Source organism: Rhododendron vialii, chromosome 13a (genome assembly GCF_030253575.1).
Source record: "Rhododendron vialii isolate Sample 1 chromosome 13a, ASM3025357v1".
NCBI lineage: Eukaryota > Viridiplantae > Streptophyta > Magnoliopsida > Ericales > Ericaceae > Rhododendron > Rhododendron vialii.
In genome coordinates, this window is record NC_080569.1 from 5461295 (window position 1) to 5486729 (window position 25435).

Consider the following 25435-nt stretch of genomic DNA (forward strand, 5'->3'; position numbering starts at 1 on the left):
CTATTGCAATACGCAGGGATATCATGGGGTAATTTCCCCATATTGCTTAAGTTCTTCATCAAATTGAATGGACGTCCAATTTACACCGAATCATAACTTTAGGTTGAATTTGGATCATGAGTTGTTAAAATAATTTATCAAACAAAAAGAATAAATAAATAAAAATTCCAAGCGGGTATCAGAAGCCAGAAGGGGATACTAATATCTATCTACCCGAACCGCTGAAGCAGTGCGGTGCACAGTAGGGTCGGGTTGAATTGCCATCTCCACTTGAAATGGACCAACCCTTAGGTGTTGTATTGTAGTGCACCTCCACTACATGTGTAATCAATCTGGTTCAGATTTGTAGGATGTCAGATTAAATCCGAACCATTTGTGTCAAGATGGACGGTCAGATCATCTGCATTAAACAGTGTGGTGCGGTGCACTACAACCCTTCCCATAGTCCCATTCCATTTGCAAGGCAGTACAAAACCCCTTGAGTGAGTTGAGTCCAGCCAAAAGGCATACGAAGTTGAAAATCCCAATTGCGAGATTAGGGTTTTAGGCAATCGAAGTCACTATGTATAGCCTTCGGTCTGCTGCGGAACTCAACACGACGGCGAAGAAGAGGATCTGGATCTTTCCAAATGCCAGAAGCAAAAACAGACGAGGGAAGAAGAAGAGGAAAACCAAATTGATGAATTCCAGGAGAAAGCACCCACATCGAAAAGAAGAATCTACGACATGTGGATTGACAATTGAGAAGAGGTTAAAAGGTAGAAAATTGACAAATTTGGTCCTTTTTTGTGGTGGTTGAAAATAGGGCTCCAAATGAACCGAGTCAGCTCGGCTCGTTAGTGGCTCGTTCAAGCTCGGCTCGGAAGTTAAACGAACGAGCTTGAGCCGATTTTTTCAACTCGTTTTGTAAACAAGTCGAGCTTGAACTAGGATAAGCTCGGCTCGATTCGGCTCGCGAGTCGGGTATATATACATAAGTTTAGGATTTTTATTGTTATTTCATAATTTGTTTTTTCCGTTTTCACTTTCTAGTCAATCAAGAGAAGCGGGAGCACACGCACACCAGTACACCCCCGCTCCATAGGAAAAATGAAATATATATACCTTCACAATCAAAATATTTTTGGTTGTATTGGGCTTATGCGAGGATATATATACATTTTCCGTTGGTTCGTTAAGGCTCGTGAACAAGCTCGAGCTCGAGTCAAGCCAAGGTCTGCTCGGCTCGAGCTCAACTCGTTAAGTTTTTACTGAGCTCGTGTTCGTGTAAAACTTAATAAACAAGTTTGAACACAGTAAAGCTCGGCTCGGCTCGTTTGCCGCCCTAGTTCAAAACCCATATTTTCTTTTATTTACCCCAGTTTTTTTTCGGATTTACCCCATTTTATTTTTATCCGGATTTACCCCAGTTTACAAGCCCCCAAGTCAAGTAGATAGGTGCTAGTGCTTATAACTGAAATAACCGTCGCCTGCCTTCTAAAGTTGCGCTCTCTCTCTCATCAACAATTATATCTTTTTTCTTTTTTTTTTTTGATAATCAAAAAGGGTAGGGGGGCGACCGGCGTAGTAACCTCCTTGGGCGTGACCATAAGGGCTCCCAACCCGCTGTGGAATGTCCGGTTAGAGCCATAGCTACTGTCCGGGAAGACAGACCGTCACCACAGCACCACCTAGGCGCACAGCTGGCACAGGGCCCTCCATGCGTCCCTCCAGCTCATATATTTTTTTTGCAACTGGAGGGGCTCGAACCCGAGTGCACATGGAGGGAGAGGCACTTAAGCCCCATCACCTGTGCCAACTGAGCTACCACCATGATGGTAACAATTATATCTCATTACATGTTTATTTGAGTGACTACCTCTCTCTTTTCTCAAGAGTTCTTGTGTTTTTTAGGAGATATTCTAGAAAGAAGATAGTTTTTGAACTTGCTGTAAATATAATTAGATAGCCTAACAACAGAGATCTTGGGTTTCGGTTTTCTTGGAAGAACTCATGCACATCTGCTTAGAGATCATACGGTGAACATTTCGTTCATTATTCCAATGATCATGACTTGGCAGTTGAGACAAAATTCGATTTATGCTAATTTTCATGTTCAGATTGACTCCATAGTGGTGTTTTTCCCCTTACCAGATACAACAATAACAACAGAACCCCTGTAATTCCCAATCATTGGGAGTATGGGCGGGGGAGAATTGGAGACAGATCTAACTTTTGGCAATATGCACAAAGTGATTGCTCTTAAAATACTACTGAAACAGTAGCTCCCTATACCTTTTTTGCTGCGGAATCATGCCCTCAAATCAAAGCCGAATGACATCAGAAAGGGTAGGCTTAGAGACCCAATTCAATTTATGTACACATTACCATATATCCTTCATTGATAGTCCAAAAACATGTTAGTATATGTTGATTATGTGGTTACAAACAAAACTGTGGCAAAGAAACAAGTGAAGTATTCAGAAAGGAAGTTCAAAAAACAATGATTCTTGGGAGAAAAAGAGGTAGTTACTCCAATGTCGGTTCCGAGATATCAGCATGGCCTTGTTTCGATGGTAAATTTTCTGCATCTTCTTCTTCAGAAGGCTCCAGAATCTTCTTGTCAGATCCCTCCAGGACGGTAGCAGCCTCTGGCAGACTTATCAATGATTCCCTGGTAAGAAAAGAAACACAAGTATTAAGTCAACGAAATCATGATAAGTGAATACAAAAGAAAACACAAGAACTCTTAGAGAAATGAGAGAGGTAGTCACTTTTTCCGAGATATCCTCATGGCCTTGTACTTTTATAGGTAAATTTTTGCATCTGCATCTAAAGAAGGTTCCAGAATCATCTTGTCCAGCACCTCTATAACCACAGCATCCTCTGCCAGAGTTCTGCATCTAAAGAAGGTTTCAAAATCATATTCTTCGGCCTCTCTATAACCACAACATCCTCCACCAGAGTGGTGGAGTTAACGATGGGTGGCGGAGGATGCTGTGGTTATAGAGGGGCCGGACAAGATGATTCTGGAACCTTTTTTAGATGCAGATGCAGAAAATTTATCTATAAAAGTACAAGGCCATGAGGATATCGCGAAAAAGTGACTACCTCTCTCTTTTCTCTAAGAGTTCTTGTGTTTTCTTTTGTATTCACTTATCATGATTTCGTTGACTTAATACTTGTGTTTCTTTTCTTACCAGAGAATCATCGATAAGTCTGCCAGAGGCTGCTACCGTCCCGAAGGGATCTGAAAAGAAGATTCTGGAGCCTTCTGGAGAAGAAGATGCAGAAAATTTACAATCGAAACAAGGCCATGCTGATATCTCGGAACCGACATTGGAGTAACTACCTCTTTTTCTCCCTAGAATCATTGTTTTTTGAATTTCCTTTCTGAATACTTTACTTGTTTGATTGTTTCTTTACCACAGTTTTTTTTGTAACCACATATACTAACATGTTTGCTTCTCGTAAATAACAAAAGTGGAAATTGGTTAAATGATTTCCATGTAAGCATACATAGAAGATTGAATTCATGAATTATTGCGCTTTGCTTGAATTCTTTCCATGTAAGCATATACTAACGTGTTGCTTTGCTTGAATTCCTACGCTTTTCTGTGTTTTGTTTTTTTTTTTGTATTCATTTATCATGATTTTGTTGACTTAATACTTGTGTTTCTTTTCTTACCAGGGAAACATTGATAAGTCTGCCGAAGGCAGCTGCTACCCTCCCGGAGGGGTCTGACAAGAAGATTTTGGAGCCTTTTGGAAAAGAAGATGCAGAAGATTGGTTAATAATTTCCATGAAAGCATACACAGAAGATTGAATTCATGAATTATTGCGCTTTGCTTGAATTCTTGTTGCTTTGCTTGAATTCTTTTCATGTAAGCATATACTAACGTGTTGCTTTGCTTGAATTCTTGCGCTTTTTCGAAAATATATACATATTACAACACTAGATTTGTGGTGCAGTAACTCCCGAATCATTGAGCCTAATAAGATAGCCTAACACTAGAGTTTCTGTGCAGGAGTTCCTTGTTTCTGGGGGCAGCTGCTACTGTTCCCGAGGGGTCTGAAGAAGATGAAATACATCCACATATGACACCCAGAGGCTGCAATATCTTCTCTGAATCAGTTGATACTGGTACACAATTACCTGAAGAAGAATTGGAATTGGGGTAAGTACCCATTACTAGTTCTTCACCAAGAAAATTGATGACATCTAAGAACATGTTTAGTTTCTTATGCAATACATACTGATATGTTTGTACTTGCCAGCAAAGAACATGTTTAGTTTCTTGGTCTTAATCCTTGCGTGTTTTTCTTTTCAATTCTTGCCATTTTCTTGCCTCCCAAACAGATGATTTCCATGTAAGCATACATAGAAGATTGTGTTGCTTTGCTTGAATTCTTTCCCTTTCTCAAAAAATACATATATATTACGATTTCAGATTTGTGGTGTAGTGTAGTAACACTAGAGTTCCTGTGTTTCTGTGCAGGAGTTACTCGTTTCCGGAAGCAGCTGCTACCGTTCCCGAGGGGTCAGAAGAAGATGAAATACATCCACATACGACACCCGGGGGCTACTTTTTCTTCATCTAATCAGAACCGGGGTGCGTAACTTCTTTTTTCGGTTTTTATCTCCAAGCATCTGAGATTTTCAAGGTTTTCTTTCTTGAAAAGTTTTTTTGGTCTTTAGCTTGTTTCTGTTAATGGATGTTTTTATATGCACAACCCCTAGTTTTACAAACACATTTTCCATGAAAATAAGAACCATGCAGGTTTGTCACTACATAAGACTACGGTACAATGGGTTTTCTTCCCCGTTCTTGCCAATTTTCAGTATCCGATTAAGAATAACTAATTACTTGTGTTCTTTCCCTTTTTAGAGAACCTTCTAGGAAACCGGGCAAGGAGATTATACAAGAAAGTGATGACCAGTTAGTTGCCTACTAACCGAATTGAAGTTGATGGATTTAGGTGGAGGATTTTTCTCTTTGACGTGCAGTTGACTCCTCGCGATGTTCACAAGGAGTGGCTCTTCATTCCTCTAGAAATAGCGGTAGACTATTTCCCTCCCTTACCCAGACGCCATCGAAGAACTTATGAGGAGAACATAAAAATAACCGATGCCCAAGGCCGTGATTGGTTCATGACACTCAAGTACAATACCAACGGATGTGCCTTCCTGTTAAACAGCGAGTGGAAGTCGTTCTCTGAAATGCATGATTTGAGATGAACCAATCACGGTCTTGGGCATCGGTTATTTTTATGTTCTCCTCATAAGTTCTTTGATGGCGTCTGGGTAAGAGAGGAAAATAGTCTACCGCTATTTCCAGAGGGATGAAGAGCCTCCCCTGGTGAACATCGCGAGGAGTAACCGCACGTCAAAGAGAAAAATCCTCCGCCTGAATCCATCAACTTCGGTTCGGTTAGTAGGCATTACCTGATTGAATATCTGCGAGAAAGGGAACAGATAGCTGACAAGATTAAGATCTTTCCTGAATTCAAGCAACATAATTTCCTGTTCCAGCTGGAAGTGACTGCTACCCACATCGAGTACGGAAGGCTTATTTTTCCTACGCAAGAAGTGAGAAACCATTTTAAGGCAGTTAGGATCCCTTGTGACACTCATACTGAGAAGAACCTTTATTTTACGGATGCGCTAAACAAGGAGTGGGGCATGAAACTGATTTTCTATTTTGAAACCTACATGGTTGTAGAAGGTTGGGAGGAGTATGTGACGGGATGGGCTGTGCAACCTGGTTATGTTTTACAAGCCTGTCCAGCCTTTGGACTCGCGACACTTTCTTATTGCAAGTTTGAGTGAACGCGGCAGTGAGGCTTCTACAAGTCGTCCGAGTCGATTGGGGACTAGTGCAAGCATTGAGGGTATTGGAGAGGAGGGTATCAGAAATATCGTAAACGCATTAGCTGATATGAATTTGGATGATAGCACAAATGGAGCCGGCTGCAAGAGGAAGAAGTTTTCTTTTGCACATTGCTGTATATTGTGAAAAAAACAGCTGCAGAATTGGGGAATGATGGCGGAAATTGGAGGAAAGAACAGTCATGGAATGAAATTTGTTGACAGGTTCTCATGCAGTAAATTCTTGATTTACGTAGGAAATAAGAAGGAAATTTCTTGTTGGCTTAGCTAACTCTGGAAAGAAAAAGATATTCAGATTGTGAATAGGGTGTTCAGGTGATGGTGGATTGTTTGTTATTTTAGCCAATGCACATCTGACAATGAATTCGATGAGTAAGCTAGTTATCAAATCGAATTTCATCGTGTTGGGAAAATTATAAGATTAGGAAATTTCTGCTAGAAATTAAATGCCTAAACAAGAACAAATAATCAACCAAGTAAGGCAATTCAATATTATTAGAGAAAAGATAAGAATAGCCTGTGGGGTGGTCGAGGCACGTGATGACGCCCTCCTAAGGAATGATACACCCCCTTCTGCACGGGGTTGGATGGCGTTCTTTCCCCAAGATACAACGACCTTCAAGTTCTCTTTGGTGCAGCGAATCAAACTCACGAACCGATAGTTTCCCAACACTCTAAATAATCGACGAATGTATGAAGTAAAAGAAACAGGAAAAGTTTTTTTATTTGTGAAAGAGTACACCGATTGGAAGAAGAGAAGAATTTTATTGTCTATCGTGTAAACAACCAAAACTAAGTACTTATAGTAGCCACCATAGCCACACCGGCCAACAACAGATTTAATAGCTGCAGTTAGAGTTACAACTCCAACCAAACCCAAAATTGGGTTGATTCCTACTGCCGTTGTGGAGAAAAAGCCCCCTTGAGGATTTCAAATACAAAATGGATGACAAGCAAATGCAAACCCAATTTTTAAAGGTTATCGAAGTCACCACTGTACAACACCTTTTAAAAAACCCTACTATTCCCAAACAAAAACTCTAATGTATTCATATATCATATAATATGAACATATACATCTACATTTGCGTCATTTAATAAGAAAATCTAGGATTTTTTTACATATAAAATATATCTTCCAAAGTAGGGTTTGCCACGATCTACAGCTTTTCTACAGTGTATACGATCCGATGTTCTTCAAAACTTAGGTTTTCTTCACGATCTAGGGTTAGCCATGACCTACAATGCAAGTTAAAGAGGGAGAGGAAGAGAGACAGAGGCGCCATGATCGAGTAGGGTGGAGAGAATTTTCTTATCAAGTGAAGTGTGGCGTATGCTTGTTGCTCCATTTCATAACAAATGGTGTATTTGACATTTCGTTCATTCCGTTAACGGCATTGAGGTTTTTTTTTTCCTTTTCAGTAGATGAGGGGGTGTGTATGGGCGTTTTTAAAGGTTATGGAGTGTCCATGTCCAAACCAGATAGATGAGGGGGTGTCCGTGTAATTTTACCAAGGGTATATTTGACATTTCGTTCATTCTGTTAACGGCGTTGAGGTTTTTTTTCCTTTTCTGTAGATGATGGGGTATGTATGGGCATTTTTAAAGGTTAGGGGGTGTCCGTGTCCAAACCAGATAGATGAGGGGGTGTTCGTGTAATTTCACCAAAAATAAAATCTCGACATTCCTTTTCTCAAGCACTACGTGCATACCAGCCCAACCAATTCAAAGAAATCCAAACACCCCCACACTTTGAAATATTTTTAGCTAAGCTTTTGATTTTTCCAAAGTTCAAAAGGAGTTTTATCACAATCTTTGTAAAACACTTTATTCAAAATGTGACAAGCCGAATATAAATTTTCGTATTTACATGCCCAAGTCTGCCATGCCAAATACCACAACATTCAACATTAGAAACTGAAGAACTTATAGGCCAAGAACTTCACAACATTAAGACTAAACAAACCATCAACTAAACAACATTTACTAACAAAACTACCATTCTTAGTAATGACAACTTTATTCGACTCTAAAACAATCTTAAAACCATGACAAACTAATAAAGAAGTGCTGACTAGATTTTTATTAATGTCTGGAACATGCAAGACTCGATCTAAGGTGAAAACTTTGCTCGAGGTCAACTTCAAACTAACATTTCCTTCTCCTAGTACCCTGACCATGCTCCCATTTCCCATGCTTTTAGTTCTTGTGCCTGATTCCTGATAATAAGATGGAAAAATATTTTTATCAGCGCACACATGAACGTTAGCACCTGAGTCTATAAACCAAACATTTGATTTGAAACAGCATTTAACTCAGGGCTACTAACAAAATACCTGTTAGCAGGGATAGAGGAGTTGGCCTCCACAGTGACGACATTAGCTAGTGGTCTAGGAGCTACATTATTCTCACGAGGCTTAGGAGGTTGGCCTTTACGATAGTAACAATCCTTGGCTTTGTGATTAGTATTTCCACACACCCAACAAGCCACTACCTTTTCCTGAATAATATTGCCGCCTTTTTGTTTATTATTATTATTATTGCTATGGCTCACAAACTGTTTAGTAGAGTTGGTTTTCTTAAAACTTTGATGCGTAGGCTTATGAAGATTTTCTACAATGAGAACCTTAGCCAAAAAATCAGAAGCAGGTTCAACTAGTTTTTCACGATGCTTCTCTTCAATATTTAGAGACACTAAAAGTTCATCAAAAGTATAGTCATCGTGCTTTTGCTTTTGTTCTCTAGCAAATTTAGACCACGAGGGAGGCAATTTTTTAATGAGAGAAGCAACTAGAAAAGTATCAGTTAAATCCATGCCTTTTCTCTTAAGGTCATAGAGTATATTTTGAAATTCATGGGCCTGTTCCATCACTGACCTTCCATCAACCATTTGGAAGTCTAAAATTTTTTCCGCATAATACCGTTTAAGACCGGCATCTTCGGCCCCATATTTAAATTCTAATGCTTCCCACAACTCAAAGGCAGTCTTAGCAGTGCAAAAAATATTATAGATACTAGCAGATAATGCACTCAAAATCCTACCATGACACAAATAATCTTTCTCATCGAAACCATCATCGTCAGTAGATTTTTTCGACGGGATCGAATCCTTGCCAGTTTCAACAATTTCAACAGCCTTAGAAGTTCCATTTTTTTCCGATGATTTTTCTTTTCCTTTTGAAACCAAACCCTTGTGAATCACAGAATATAAACCCAAAGTGGTGAGCCAAAATTTCATTTGTTGTTGCCAACTTTTGAAATTTTGACCATTGAACTTCTCGGGCTTTCAAGAACTCGAATCGTCAAATGCCATTTTTTTTTTTTTCAAAACAAAGCCGCTCAACAATACTACAACAAGTGTAACCCTAACAGAAAATCCTAACAAATGTCATTCCTTAGATTGTTGGGAAAATTATAAGATTAGGAAATTTCTGCTAGAAATTAAATGCCTAAACAAGAACAAATAATCAACCAAGTAAGGCAATTCAATATTATTAGAGAAAAGATAAGAATAGCTTGTGGGGTGGTCGAGGCACGTGATGACGCCCTCCTAAGGAATGATACACCCCCTTCTGCACGGGGTTGGATGGCGTTCTTTCCCCAAGATACAACGACTTTCAAGTTCTCTTCGGTGCAGCGAATCAAACTCACGAACCGATAGTTTCCCGACACTCTAAATAAATGTATGAAGTAAAAGAAACAGGAAAAGCTTTTGTATTTGTGAAAGAGTACACCGATCGGAAGAAGAGAAGAATTTTATTGTCTATCGTGTAAACAACCAAAACTGAGTAGAGAAGTAGTTTTTCAGGAGTGTAGTTGTTTTCAAGGAAAAATCAGTAACTTATTTATAGAGATTAGATATCTATCAGAATTTGTTATGAACTCCACGTTCATGCTAATAACATGGAGAATAAATAGGAAGTCAAGTGTATCTCTGGTTTATGTCAACTGAGAAAAACGTTCAGCTATAGGCAGTAACGTTAGTGTTCTAATTTTTAGGAGAAAAAATAGGAGACCAAGTCAAATTGGTTATCAACTAACCAATCCTAGATATTTCTAACTTGCCCATCATGAATGGCACTCCAGAGAGGTAAATAATATATTAGCTGACCACTTTAATGTAAAATATTAAATTAAACCAACACATCGAACACACAGAAAAGAAAAAAATCATAACTTGGAGTTATATAAAGCTTACATTTTGAGCCAACGGATGATGTTTCTGTTGCATCCTGCCAATTTGGCAAAATTCTACATGCATAAATGCTACTTAGGCCGTTTGTCCTGTTTTCCGATCCCCTGTCTCAAAGCGGAGAGGTTAAACATGTTAGAAAGATTTCGAAAATCAAATTACCTAAACAATTGGAACTTAGAATTGGTGTAGAAATAAGTCCAAGAAATCAAAAGATACTTAATTTGTCTCCTCTTCTACTTCAAAATGCCCTGTCCTTTTGCTTTCAATCGTTGCATTGCGCTCGCACCTCAATCTTCGTTCTCGAAAATTTTGTTGTTTGAGACATGATTAAAAGACGCTTTCAAAAGTTGGTAGAATTATAAACAGCCCTTTACAACATTGACCTTTCAAGTGTAAAAAAGTGCATATAAGTAAGGATAATCTTACGAATTTACTTGAAAAATGTCAAAAAAAGAAAGAAAGAAAGAGATTATGATTAAACATAAGGGAGTGAATCACTACGTTTTGCAAGATCAAGTTCTTGCATCTCTGGAGGCATTTGACGTTTTGTTGTTCATGTTACAAATACGTACTCAACTCTGGAGGCATAAGACTTCGTCATTCTCGAATTAATATACGTACTCCGCCCTTCGGGTTCTTGTTTTTGCTTGTACTGTGTTAAACGAATAAGACCATGTGTTCAGCCACAATTCAGACCAGGGGAATAGTCGAAATGAGCGTCAACTGTCCCAGATTGACACTCTTGACCGTGGAGACACGAAATAAAAAACAAGAATAATACTATGTGACCACAATTCAGCGTGTATCTACGTACAGACAACATATTTTCCTGTGTACGTTATTGTACACATTTTCCTCTTAATGTGCATTGACGCGCGTAAATTATAATATCACCGTACCTACTCGTTTTAAAAAGAGTCTTTTAATCTCTAGTGATGGGCATGGTACTCGTGCCGCCCACCTAGTTCCTCTATACCTAAAGATTTGTACGTTGCCTTTGGGTGCTAATGGGGCGATCGATAATTAGTAGGAGTATTTATTTTATTTTATTTTTTGAACAGCAGGGCGATAATTAGTAGTATTACCAAGTACTCCCTCCATTCCAAAATGAGAGACCTTTTTGTGAAAGCGTGTCATTTTCAATTGCTTATATTTTTCAATGTGAGTGTTAAAAAATATGCAATTTGGATATTGTTTGATAGATTTTAATTAGTTCTATTAAACAAAGTTTTCAAAATAACATAAAATTTCATAAATCGGAAGATATAAGCATTTTAAAATGACACGAAATCCCAAAAAGGTCATTCATTTTGGAACGGAGGGAGTAATTAAAAGGTAATTAGTGAACTTTAGAATATTAGAAGTGGTATTATTGCATTTTGTGGTAAGAAAACATGCAAAAGCCGAGTCATAAGAGATTTAGGACAAAATAATAATTAAGGGATTCGATCCTTTTTTCCCAAGGAAACATTAATTAATTAATTGGGACGTTTAATTGTCTATATAAATTAATTAAGGACAATAGGGTTTAAATTTGCTAAGGGATCGAACCACGTACGTATGTAAAGAATTACTAATACTCGATCTACTATGTACAGACGGATATTAGGAGCAATCCTTCGCGGCTGGGAAATACTACAACACAAGATCGAGCAAAGAACTACTACTACTATTCCTATTTGTAGTAGGTGGGCAAACATTAATTTTGACAAAACTGTAGAAAAAGTTCAGTTATTTGATTTGTTTAATTTTGTTGAGGAAAAAAAAAGAAATACGAAGATTTTTTTTTTCTCCAGTTAATATTTGAAATATATGAAATAAAATAAAAAGTTAAACTAATTAGGACAAAGAACAAAAACAGAATTAACAACTGGAGTAAAAGAATTAATTTCGATTCGAAAAACCTAAAAGAATTTTATTAGGAAAAAAAAGGACTTGTCGAATGGATCCAACATGATAGCAAGAATATATGGTTAAGCCCGTATTAATAGCCTCCAAAGGCCCAAATCACGTGGAACGCCCAATTCACGCACGCAAGACCCGGCCCACCAACTTCATCAACTCCTAAACGCGAGATCATCACTCACGCTTTCAACATTTTGTGCGGCCATATGTAATTTCAAGCGGCCAATGGTAATTACACGCGGCCAAGTGTAATTTTCCGCGGCTATGAGGCATGTAAAACAAAAGAATCGTGCACAGTGATCACGCTTTAAACATTTCAAGCGGCCAGATGCAATTTAAAGCGGCCAAGGGTAATTATAAGCGGCCAAGTGTAATTTTCCGCGGCCATGAGTCATGTAAAACACAACAATCGTGCACAACGATCACGCTTTCAACATTTTGTGCGGCCAAATGTAATTTCAAGCGGCCAAGGGTAATTATAAGCGTCCAATTGTAATTTCCCGCGGCCATGAGGCATGTAAAAACAACAATCGTGCACAGCAATCACGCTTTCAACATTTCGTGCGGCCAAATGTAATTTCAAGCGGCCAAGGGTAATTATAAGCTGCCATGTGTAATTTACTGCGTCCATGAGGCATGTAAAACACAATAATCGTGCACATCGATCACGCTTTCAACATTTTGTGCATCCAAGGGTAATTATACGCAGCCAAATGTAATTTCAAGTGTCCAAGGGTAATTATACGCGGCCAAGTATAATTTTCCGCAGCTAAAAGGTATGTAAAATACAAGAATCGTATACAGTGATCACGCTTTCAACATTTTGTGAGGCCAACAGTAATTATACGCGGCCATGTAGTAGATTGGCCATGTTGCTTTCATTGAACGTTGTTTATTAGTACTTGTTCTTGACTCACTAATTAATCGAATTGTTTTGTTTATCGAAGTTAATATTTAAGTACGGAACATCTACTATAATTTGTTCACATGAATACAGTTGATAATTTTGATTTAAACTGGCCTTGACCTAGAGGCGAAACATACTTTTGTTATGAATAAAAAGGGCTAAACGACATATTATCCATAATAGTTATTATTAGCCTCTAAAATCTAAATCATTGCATAGATATCATAGAAAAATTGTTGCATAAGATTAATTAATAAATGTCTACGAGTGTGGTTTCTAAAACCTTAGTTATTTTTCTCTACTGTAATGTCCATTACTATTGCCTTGAAAGTTTAATTGTTTTCTTTTGTCATTATTTATTTAATTTCTAGTTTACAAATCAATCACCCTTTTGCTAGGTTAGGGTTGAAGCACTTTGGATTGTTTAGTTTTTCTATAAAATAAAAATCAAAATCAAAAGTCCCTGGAGGTTCGATCTCGCACTTACATAATTATATTTTGATACGATTTGTACGCTTGCGAATACATTAAGATTTCACAACAGGATCTCGTATATCATACTATAATCCTAGTTTACTACGGTTTCTGATTGTTTGGGAAACATGCTAAATCCCCGCAAGTATAATTGCTACAACTTACTATTGTCAATGGAAGATATCTGGAGTAGGATCAAGGCTAGCACTTGTCTGATAGTTATCCCTGTTTTTTTTTTTCTTAAAGATTGACCCACAGAAACTTTTTGTTATGCAGGACACAGATGGAAAGTCCTCTAGAGAGTCAAGAGATGATGGGATTTGTGGATGGCGAATACTCAATTCCGGCACCAATCGTCCCGCCCCGGAAAAATCAATGTATGGCAAGGAGGAGATGCCAAATCCTGACTTTGTGTTACGGATGAGGTCTGATGCTAACGGTGACTCGCAACATCCAGTGTCTTCTACTTCAGCAGATGTTCCTATTTTTGAGTGTACAATTGATACTTGAGCCGCCAAGCACCTGACTGGAGACTCAAGTGATCGAACTTCAAAACCTACGACCCTTTGAAGGTACTAGTAATTTACAGGTGGGAAATAGTGGTGATTTACCCGTTACAGATACCGGAGATGCAACTCTAAATTTCGGGCATCTGACGATTGGACTTAAAGATGTGCACCGACCCGAAATTAGCCCTACCACTGCCCTTGCGGGAATAATGCATGGGTACCCCCGTTCTGCACCATTAGGGTGCCAGATTTACCCAGCCCGCCCGGCCCCGCTCCTATTTTATTTTTTCACATATTAGGAAAATATGTTCTTGACTCCAAAATAAGTGACTAAAAATAATAAAAGTTCACAAATTAACTGTAACGGTCCAAATTTTTTAGGTAACATTTTAATTCGATGAATCTCATTTTATGTCATTGCATTTTTTTTTAAATGTGACATTGTAAATTTCGTATTCGTAACTTATGTGTGTGCACATAAGTGGATGTTTGTGTACATTATATTTATTCCTTATGCATATGTATAAGTACGGCTAATATACTATATGGATTCATGTATGTACGTATGTACCTTTTTCCTGTTCACACCTACCCTTCCAGAGGACGTACTCATGATCTAACAAATACTAGACCACCCTATTTTTCCTAAATTACTCTCTACTAACACCTTGCTAATTTCTGTTGATGCATGTCATCTGACAAAAAAAAAAGGGGGGGGGGAAGAAGATGTAAAGAAAATTTACTATTTCTTATATCTGGTACTTCAAATTGTCACTCACATGTAAATGTGAATGTAGAAAAAAGGACAGTTCAGTAATTTCATGAAAGAATGACAAAGAAATGAGTGCATGGGGATAAAAATGGAGAGTGAAAGGCCAGTTTTGGAAAAAAGACCAACTAAAGGAATTTTAGTCGTAGTAGTATTTTGACGGGGATAGACGCAGAATTTTAAGGTTGGAAGGGTGAGCATGAAAAAAAATTAGAACATATCAAAAGCAATATTAACTTGCCATTGTAAGTTAGAAAAAACTACCAAAACTAGTAGTATTATATATATATGCTTTTAAAACTAATATTATTTTTCACAAAATTATTGGTTCGTCTGGCTTTGGACTTTTAATAGTACTGTTGGGTGGGGGAACGTATATACTTGTACCGTTTGTCGATAAAAAAAAAATACTACAAATCTAGTAGGTATTAAAAACGCAGCTATTGTTCGAGCTTATCTATCCCTTGATTTGTCTGTCATGTGACTCATGTTAATGCATGACGTTCTTATCTTCCATATTTGGACAAAAATCAATGTATAAAAGATGCCAATGATTTGCCATTTATTTTACTGCTGTGCTACCCTTATCGCAGGGTTTTACCATAAATTCTTTAAATATGTTTTTATAAGGCTCTATAAAAAATCAGATTCATCGGATATTGGTAAGTATTTTTTTTTTTTAGATTCGTAGGGCGAAACTGTTGTTGTTAGGGCGAAACTGCTGTTGATGAATGAGGCATCTATAGTTGAAGATAGAACCTTACTTTAGCCTATCAGTTGTTTAGGGAATTCATTCATGTTTCTTAAATCTTTTTCTTCTCGGTACAGAAACCAGGTGAGAGGAGACTGCAGTCGCACAAAACCAGCAAACCTGAAATGAAGCTGTACGTTGGCGAAATTCTGATCAGTATATATATATGTATATATGCTTATAAATGTTGTGCCCAAAATCGGGTACTCTACAGAGTGAAAAATTGGAACAATCACGCTTTGTCTATGGACGAGAATTACAAGTGAGGTCTTTCACCTCACCACACTCTCACATCACTCTGTGCTTTACATTGCTACTACTCACATGTCTCAAACCCAAGAGATATGAAACCCAACAGCAGAAGGCTCAACTTATAGGCAAAGCTTGAGCCCTACTCCTTCATCGTTTTTTATGAAAGGCAATAAAAATTTCATTAATTTTGAAATTGTTACAAGACTAATAGGAGTAAGGAAACAAACATGCAAAGAACAATCATCTGCTCAATTCGAGACTCAATCCTATGATTGGCAATAAATCAATGACGGAGCTACTCGTGGGTGCGGCCCCCGTGTTGTTTCGAGTTTTTTATTTTATTTTTTCCTTATTTTAATATTAATATTAGTTATTTTTTATTTGTTAAGAATTATATTTTGCATTGGGTGTTATTTAGACATTTAAATGCTTAAGAATGTGTTCGTTCTGGATTTCAAAACCTAATTTCTCTCTCTGCTCATGGTCTCCCATAAAATTTTCTTTAATTATTAATCTCATTTTCTGTAACGATCCGAATTTTTGACCCAATTTTTTTTTAATACAAATTTACTCTGTTAAATTCCTAATTCAATAATTAATTAGATTGAATAATTAAAATATATTATTATGTGTACAATTGATATTATTTACACTATTGTATAAGATATGTATTTAAACTTTAGATATATAGGGAATCAGGGATTCATATTCATCTCTTATCTTTTTTATCTAAACCCTAAGTAGAATTCTATTCAAACTAACTCTCCACTTCTCTCTCTCATCTTATACATAAAAGCGTCCAGATACATTCTCACCATGTACATACATGCGTCCACATACATTAGAATTAAAACCCCCCCCCCAAATGTGGCACTTGTCCTCTATCTTTTTATCGTTATCAGTATCACTCTCCTTTCTCATTCTACCACTTTTACACTTATCCTCTCACCTTCTTGCTATCTTATTCTCTTTTATTATACATACCCACATAAATCCGAAAATTGAACACCAGTATATTATTTCATTTCCAATTCTATTGTTGAGTCCAGACGAGAGAGAGAGAGAGTTGTGACCGTAGGTGTGTGCACACCATGAGTCTCGTGGGCACACCGCCGCTGCGGGCCCTGTCGGAGTGCCGCCGGATGCTGCCTCGAGATTTCAAAACCGCCACAGCGATCTACGGACACCGTACAACACTTATCCGGACTTAGAATTGCGTTTGAGGTAGTTTTTCGGAAACCTGAAACCTTTATCTGCATTTTAATGGACTACTTAGATTTAAAGTTTATTGAAGATGATGATCTGCTATTAAATTGTTAATTTATTTTTAGTTCTGTTTATATTAAAATTCAGTCCGATTGTGTTGGAATGATTAGTGTTATACCCTGTGAAAATTTATGATCGTTTAACAAGTGTTTGATTGTGAAATTATTATTGATGATGCATTGTTAATTTGTATTTGAGTGGACGTTTACGTGTTTAATAAATTATTGTGGTAAATAAATGTTTATGAAATATTCACAAGAATATTTTACTAGTAAAAATTTATTTAGATTGTAAACAAGAAATATTTTAGATTATATATTAGTTAATCTTTAACTCTAATAAATATTAACTAGAATAGCCTCTCATAATTTTGTTGTTATAAAAATCTCATATTAATATTTAATATAGTTAGTAAATACTAAATTTAGCAATAAGTATTTTTCAATAAAAAATTAGTTTGTAAAATCAATAAATAATATGAGAGTTAAAGAAAATGTTTAAATAGTATAAATATTTTATAAAATTTCTAAACGAGAGAAATAGACTTAATTTTAAGTGTAGTAATTAATTGTTTGACTGAATATTTTTTTGTTACTCGCATGATTAATTCTATGACATGATTAATTTTATCGCATGGTTATGTATTGTTAGTACTTTTAGTTGAAATGTTAAACCGTGTGATATTTTGTTGTGGCTGTAGATTGGACAAATAGGTTCCCGGGGTGGTTACGAGTAGTGAATCATGTAGACGATGATAAATAAATGGAAAATGGTAAAATGTTGAAAGTGTGAGTACTGTGTAAATTGTGAATTGAGCCATGGCGATGGCAAGTGTAACCTATGGGGCCCTGTGTTGAAATGGGTTACCTGCGGGGCCCAGTGTTGTGACACTAACGTATGATACGTCATGGAAAGTTTCTCTTTGAGGAAGAGAATGGGTCCCATGAGACGGTTATAATTAGTGAGACGCTAACGTATGATACGTCATGGGAAGTTTCTCTTCGAGGAAGAGAATGGGTCCCATGAGACGGTTATAGTTAGTGAGACGTTAATGTATGACACGTCATGAGAAGTTTCTCTTTGAGAAAGAGAATGGGTCCCATGAGACGGTTATAGTTAGCGTGGGGTAGTGGATGTTCGACCCTAATGTACGATACGTCATGGGATGACTCGATCCTCCTGTTATGGTCTTAAGTGAGAACATGCTCGGTACATAACTTAGGTGGGCTCACCTAGGACCCTGGTGCAGGACAAGCAAGAGGAATGGTGGACCCATGAGACGATTGTAGTTAGTGGATGTGGAAAGAAAGGATCTCGCGGAGAGAATCCTTAGATTACATGTAAGATGATGGATAGTAAAGAAAAAGACGATGTGTTATTATTCTATACCTTTTGTGTATTATTAATTATTATATTGTTGATCTGCATATTGTGGTATTGGGTTTTAGGATTTCTACTTAGTGAATTATCACTCAGGATACGTTTGTATCCTGGCAAATCATTTGCTTCGGCGTTCAATTTGCCAGAGTGTGCAGGATTTCACAGTGGAGCAGTTGATACAGGTGAGACTCCCTGGAACGGAGTCTGGGCCAACGTTGCTTGGAATTCGTGTCAAAACTAGAGTCGCTCTGGAGTTGCTTTTGTTAAATAAATATACATAAATTTTTGTATTATTTTGAAATTGTAATTTTTGTATAAGGATAAATAATGGCCTAATAGTTTATAAAATTCAGTGTATTTTAGGATTAATGTTTTTGAAATCCCTTGAAAAATCGGGGCGTTACATTTTCTCTTCTATCTCTCTCCGTTTACTTCTTGATGCCAGACAACCCATTTACTTCTTGGCTGGCTGAAGAGGACTGGGGTGGTTGGCTGTCCACACCAATTGGCAACTTTACTGTGCTTGAACAGGAGGAGGAAAGCCACAAGTCAACAATAAATGCAGTTGCGTACTTCTTCTGTCCCAATTTATTTTCCCAATTTTGGAATTCCAACTTATTAAGGAAGTATAATGCTTACACTCAAAATGTTTTTAGTTTCCAAAAATACCCTTAAACAATTAATGAGAGTGCACATTTTTCAATACATGATTTTTTGAAAAGTACTGAAAGAGCATTAAGAAAATTTTTCCTAGTCAAGTTCTATTTGGACAAATAATTTGGAACATATTAAAGTCAAAAAGACAAACAAAAGAGTATATTCGTACGCAAAATCTCTCCGATCGTTGATAGCTAAAGATTTGTATTACACATGCCATGCCAATTATGTATTGTCCTCAAACGACGGATTATTCTCCTTTTTCTACTCATAATAAAGGGGTACCATGTTGACAATACCAATAAACATCGGTACTACAATTGTTTCCAACGTTTCAACATCCATAGTAGACCCGGGTAGGAAGTCGCGGTTTAACCAGGACTTCAAGCGGATGTATCTTAGGCAATGCAATGCCCAATCCCTCGCTCATGTCCACCGGATCACCCAGCGGTGTCGTCAAATCAAACCCGTGGATCAAACGAGCAAGTGCCAAGTGAACCACTTGCAACCCGAACGTAACACCGGGGCACATCCTTCTGCCCGAGCTGAACGGAATGTACTCGAACTGCTGTCCTCTGAACCCGACATCAGCACGCTCACTCAGAAACCTCTCCGGTTTGAACTCGTCGGGCTCTGGCCACATCCGCGGGTCCCTCTGCAACTTCCACAGGTTCACGATCAAACGGGTTCCCTTCGGGACGTGGTAGCCGCCGACGGTGCAGTCTTCCATGGCCTCGCGGGGTCCCGATAGGGGGCCCGGAGGGTAGAGACGGAGCGTTTCCTTGACAATGGCTTGGAGGTATATTAGGTTCTTGATATCGGATTCTTGCACCAATTTGTCCCGTCCAACTTGGGTGTCGAGCTCGTCTTGTGCAGCTTTCAGTACGTGTTTGTTGTTGAGAAGTAGGGAGAGAGCCCATGTCAGTGTCTCTGCTGTGCTTTCTGACCCGGTCAAGATTAGGATCTGGCAAGAATGGTCAAGTGAATTGTGAATAGGCAGCAAGGCAAATAGTAGAAATCATACAAGCTAAACATATATAGTTTAAAATGGTAAACGGATTACTGCGTGGTTAATGATGTCCGACTCTTGTTTGGTAGATTCAAGCTCAAGGCTCTTGAAGAAGTTACCTACGTCGCACTCTTCGTTAACCTATATATACTTGTGCTGATGCCATTAGAGGTCACTCGTCGTGCTCAACCGCCAGGCGTCCTCCCATGACATGAAAATCTATGAGACGGTTATTCATCGGCGTTACGGTGGTGTTCAGAGAGTTGTTTTCCTTTTCGATAAATGAATCGGGTCATGGTCCCTTAGGAGTGAGTTAAGTTGTGCTCCTTGGGAGTGAGTTAAGTTAGCCCCACCTCCCAACCTGAGGAGTGAAGTATGGGAGGGGGGCTAGGTCTCCCCTCCCCTACGGCATGTTTACGGGGGTCTAGGAGGAGAATAGGGAAGGTAGGGGGATAAGGGAGAGGGTTGGAGAAAGAAGGTGGTGTTTGGTAGTAGGAGAAGGAAAGGGAATAAAGGAGGGGGGAGAGCTTATCCCCTTGGAGGAACCCCATCCCAAGATAAGCTAATTCAGGTGGGGAGAAAGACCAAATTGCCCCTCAAATTTTTGTTGTTATTGTTGTATTCTTAGTATAATAATTTAATAAGAGCAACTAAGTAATTTTTAATTATATCATCCATGCTTATCCACTCGTATTAGCTACTAGTCAAACCAAATATAGGCTAACAATAAATTTAGAACTACACACAAAAACTTACTCATACACTCACAATAAGGGTGAGACCCACACACACTGGAGGTGTTCAATGTGTGTGAAGCCCACCGTTATTGTGAGTGTTTAAGTGTTTGTGTATTTGTGTGTAGTTGTAGCATTGTTGTATAAGCTAATCCCCTCCTTAATTAATTAATCCCTTATAACATATCCAACTCTTATCCATTGTTCTTCCTTATCCACCCAACACCTTATGCGCCCGACAAATGGACCACCACTTCAGGTTTGTCTAGACCTTGTCTATTCTAGGCACATAAATGGTCATTTTGATACTTTGCATATTAGCATATCTACGGATATGGAGGGAAGAGAGAACCATGAAATTAAGCTGATAAATTCAATTTGAACACATATAAATTTAGGTTTCTGAATTTGACTTATACCAGGGTGGTTGCCTTGATGACGGTATCCCGCTCGTGGCCGAACATTGGGGTGTCCTCTGCAAGGACTGATAGCATAACATCTATGAAATCGGCTTCACCACCATTAATATTATCACCGATCTCCATGCTCTTTTGAACATGTTCTTTGAGCCATCTCCCAAGAACTGCATCAATTTCCTTGTAAGTTTGCTTCATAGCTTTCACGTGGCCACCGATATCTGCCCACTCAAGCCACGGAATGGCATCCGAAACGACGAAGATTCCACTCAGGTACAGCGCTTTCCTGATGGCTTCTTTCAGATGGCCCTCTTCCGTGTCACTGTTGTCGCAAGTGCTAGCGGAAAATCGCTTTCCGGCTAGCATTCTCATGATTATATTGCACGTCAAGTACTCAAACCACTCGTTCATGGCTACCTGCATTGACAATTAGTGGCAGAGCCAGAAATACCATTCAGATGGGGCACTTTTCACAAGTAAACTAAAAAAATAAAGGTAAAATCTATTTTTATTAAAATATATTCAAAATTGATTTATGGGACTATTTTTTATATGTGTATTTAACTGTTACCAAGTATTTTTAATGAATACTCCATCCGTCCGGATTTAATTGTTCTTTTTGGGAGTTCGTACCATTTTTCTATCGATTATATATTGTAATTTATAATATTTTATGTAATTTTAAAAACATTGTTTTATAGAGCTAATTAAAATCTATCAAACAAGATCCATATTGAATATTAAATTTATTACCAATTTAAAAATATAACTCATTTTTTATCTGGTTAGAATTGAACGAGGAATTATTAAATCCGGACGAACGAAGTAGTGACTATGTTACAGGAGTTTCATAATACATAAAAAAAACTAGGCTTGTAGCTACTATGTACTCCTACGTATGCATCTGTCCCTAATACTAGGCTTGTAGCTAATTAAATACGTATGGGCCAATGGTAGGCTCATTACTGGAATATACAAGCCTCCACCCTACAACGTTGCTCCATGAAGACATTTAGCATACACGAGTTTAGTATTGGATAGGTGGAAATGTGAATCTGTACTAGGTGTAAAACAAATCAATCATTCTACTTCCACACCCACTTATACATTCATTTACACACTCACCACCACAAGAATTTTGGGATCTCCCAACTGTTTTTTAGTAATGGTTAAAAAAACCGTTGGTATAGATGGTGTTTAGCAACGGTTTTCCAAACGTTACTAGAAACAGGACTATAGCAATGGTTTTCATGCCACCGTTACTAGATTACAAGACTCTAGCAATGGTTTTTCATAACTGTTACTAAAAACCGGACTATAGCAACGGTTTTCCATAACAGTTACTAAATACCCAACTATAGCAACGGTTTTCCATAACCGTTACTAAAAACCGGACGGTTTTCCATAACCGTTACTAAAAACCGGACTTAGCAAAGGTTTTTCATAACCGTTACTAAAAAATCGGACTATAAAGACGAAAAAATTGGCTTATTGGCTTATTTTTTGTTTTTATTCAAAAAAATTAAGTTTTGATTGAAATTTTTTACTTTTTAGATTCCTCTCGTCATGACGAAGCAATAATCCCAAAAAAAATTAACGAGAAACTAACAAATGCAAAAAAAATTTGAATAAGGACAAAAAATAATCCGAACAAGCGTAGCTATTTTTACTATGTAAAAAATAGACGGTTCCAATCGAAAAAAAAAGTAGGTGTTTGTATAGTATAAACCGAATTTAAAAAGTTGGATTAAGAATAAATCGATAAAACTCTAATGATATAAGTTAGCCCAACCGGTTTGCATAGTATAAATATTAAAAGGGCCTCAATATTACACAAGTGCTGGGCTAGCCCAGTTGGTTCGTACTCGCGCGCGCATACGCGAGATCCTGGGTTCGATTCCCAGGAGAAGCAAAATTATTGTGTTGCCTTCCATGCGCCACGCAGGCGATAGGTGGGGCCACATGGGCGACAGGGGAGGCCACGTCAGCGCCACGTGGGCGACAGGTCAGCGCCACGTGGCTGCTATGTCATATTTTACCCCAGATTTAAAAAAAAAATATTTGCCTTTAGCAACCGTTGCTAAAGAAACAGTTACTAAAAAAAAATCTGTACCAACGCTCGTCAAAACCGTTGCTATATGTCTACACCAACGGATATCTCGCAACGGTTTGGGCAACGGTTGGTGAACCGTTGGTATTGCTTTTAGCAACGTTTTTTGTGTTTTTTAGTAACACTTTTGACCGTTGTTAGATCCCAATTTTTTTGTAGTACACTTACAATAGAGGTAGAGCCCGCACACACTACACATCCAGTATGTGTGGGCCTCACCTCTATTGTGAATATGGGTGTATAAGTGGGTGTGAAGTTAAAATTTTTGAAAACAAATACAGTAGGTGACAAAAATCCAGGAGGGGCACGTGACCCCACTGGTCATTCACTGTCTCCGCCCCTGGTGACAACTCAAATTTATTTGTCAGTACTAGTGGAATTCCAAAACTTCGGTACTGTTCGGTTGTCATTTCATTTTTAGTTTTAATTTATATTTTAATCATTATTTTATTTCTTTCTTCAATCATTATCATATTTCTCTAATTATTATTTTCTCATCTTTTTCTATCTTTCTCTAATCATTACTTTTCTCTCCAATCATTATCCTATTTCTCTCTCCACCTACCACAAAAACTAAATTAAACTAAACTCACAACCAAACGAAGCTGAATCAAAACTCTGTTTGCCAATGGGTAGGAAACAATTTGCAATTTCAGAACTTCAAAACTTTGCCAATTATTAATGCCATGTTTGTTTTACTTTTTGAAAAGCATTTTTTAAAAGATTCTTCTTATTTTTATCCGAAATGGCAGAAAGATTTTAAAGCATCCACAAAAAAAACTTGAACATGTGTGCATTACCCGGGTGGGCGAGTCTCCATTCTTCGTGCATAGTAAGTGCAGATCCATAGTGCAAAAATCCACTTCCGATTCTCGGACGTGCTTCAGCTTCTCTAGCCTGCGGTTCGTCAACAGTTCCAGAGTGACAATCTTCCTAACCTCACGCCAATATGGTCCATACGGCACCAGAGCAAACACAGCTTGGTCATACCCAAGGTACTTGCTCACGGCCATAACCGGCCGAGACGCAAAGATTGCGTCGTTGGTGGTGAAGCACTCCTTCACGAACTCCCAACTGCTGACCAACAGGGCTCTGTGGCTACCGAGCCGGACTGATAGGATGGGGCCGTGTTTGTCGGCCATGGCTCCGAGCGTACGGGCAAGGGGGACTTTTCCCCGTAGAAGGTGGAGGTGGCCTATCAAGGGCAATGCCCCAGATGGTTGAGGGGCTATAACTCTCCTGCCCTTGCTTGCTTCAGTACTCTTAGGTATGATTCTTTTGAAGTAAAAGTGGAGCAAGAGAGCTAGAAGCCCCAAAATTGAGAAGAAGTGAGTGAGAGAATCCATGGCCTTCGATCGTGTGGAAGTGGTTTGAGATACAATTATCTGAAGACTGGCATGAATTTATAGAAGGGAAATTAAAAAACGTGTAACAATAGTCAATAAGAGTGTAAAGAATGTTGCACATTTAAGTTTCATATCCGGATTCAAATTTTGCTAAGTGGGGACCAAAACCCACAAGAATACGCTTTGATTTTCGAACAATTATTCAATAGTCCCGGATTACCATGTGGCATGTCCACGTGATGCTTCTAACCAATCACGTAGCGTAAAATTTTACAAGTGACACATAGTCATCCTTTTTTATTGGGTGGTTTGGGACAAGGGTTGACCCACTTAATATGGGGTAGCGATAAATTATTGGCCGGGAGCAATACTACATAGGACATGCCATGTGGTGCTACGGAAGTATTGAATAATTTTCCCTGATTTTCTTGACTTGTTTGTATGCGTTCATTTATGAAGCTAGCTAGCTAGCTTGATGAATTCTCCATTCCATAAATCTGAGTTGTATTGAAGCAACGTTGTATTGAAGCTACGGTAAGGGATATAGTCAACGAAATTCGATATGCAACCCATATCACACGGAAACCACCATCTTAATTCCCAACTAGGATTTATAAAATCACGGGTCTTAATTGATTAATTTATCACTTCTCTTGACAATATTATATATTTTCAAATAACTAAATTCTAGGAATAACTCATTCCCATATATGTCACCATGTTGGTTGCGTTCCAAAAAAACCTTCTAGCTTAGTGCAATGCTCCTTCACTTTTGAATTTTTCGTTAAACAAAATTTCAAAGATTGCTTTATAAAGTTCAAAAACATTAAGACTACTTAAACAGAGAAAATAACCTGTTTTTTTTTTTTTTTTAATCCGAAATAA

At 38.0% G+C, this 25435-nt stretch overlaps 2 protein-coding genes and 1 non-coding gene across 3 annotated transcripts; all 3 read right to left on the reverse strand.

The window, feature by feature from the left end:
* Window positions 1-2275: 2275 nt before the first annotated feature.
* LOC131315391 (small nucleolar RNA snoR100) lies at window positions 2276-2383 on the reverse strand. Its single transcript, XR_009196725.1, has one exon. It is a non-coding gene; the product is annotated as a small nucleolar RNA snoR100 (small nucleolar RNA).
* A 5431-nt stretch (window positions 2384-7814) lies between these two features.
* LOC131312694 (uncharacterized) lies at window positions 7815-9984 on the reverse strand. The gene is made up of 2 exons (XM_058340629.1): window positions 8207-9984; window positions 7815-8089 (listed from the first exon to the last, which is right to left on the reverse strand). The coding sequence occupies exons 1-2, from the start codon at window positions 9106-9108 to the stop codon at window positions 8035-8037; spliced, it is 957 nt and encodes a 318-aa protein (XP_058196612.1). The 5' UTR covers window positions 9109-9984; the 3' UTR covers window positions 7815-8034.
* Window positions 9985-19097: 9113 nt separating this feature from the next.
* LOC131312695 (xanthotoxin 5-hydroxylase CYP82C4-like) lies at window positions 19098-24687 on the reverse strand. Its single transcript, XM_058340630.1, has 3 exons — window positions 24005-24687; window positions 21098-21511; window positions 19098-19899 (listed from the first exon to the last, which is right to left on the reverse strand). The coding sequence occupies exons 1-3, from the start codon at window positions 24548-24550 to the stop codon at window positions 19270-19272; spliced, it is 1590 nt and encodes a 529-aa protein (XP_058196613.1). The 5' UTR covers window positions 24551-24687; the 3' UTR covers window positions 19098-19269.
* Between the last annotated feature and the right edge of the window lie 748 nt (window positions 24688-25435).

Bases quoted from the DNA above. Each gene is read 5' to 3' on its own strand.
- LOC131312695 (XM_058340630.1), bottom strand. From the start codon at position 24,550: ATGGATTCTCTCACTCACTTCTTCTCAATTTTGGGGCTTCTAGCTCTC. The intron at 21,512-24,004 runs GTAATGCACACA...TTGTCAATGCAG, and splicing joins ATGGAGACTCGCCCACCCGG to GTAGCCATGAACGAGTGGTT. The intron at 19,900-21,097 runs GTATAAGTCAAA...CATTCTTGCCAG, and splicing joins TCATCAAGGCAACCACCCTG to ATCCTAATCTTGACCGGGTC.
- LOC131312694 (XM_058340629.1), bottom strand. From the start codon at position 9,108: ATGAAATTTTGGCTCACCACTTTGGGTTTATATTCTGTGATTCACAAG. The intron at 8,090-8,206 runs GTATTTTGTTAG...TCTTATTATCAG, and splicing joins TCCTCTATCCCTGCTAACAG to GAATCAGGCACAAGAACTAA.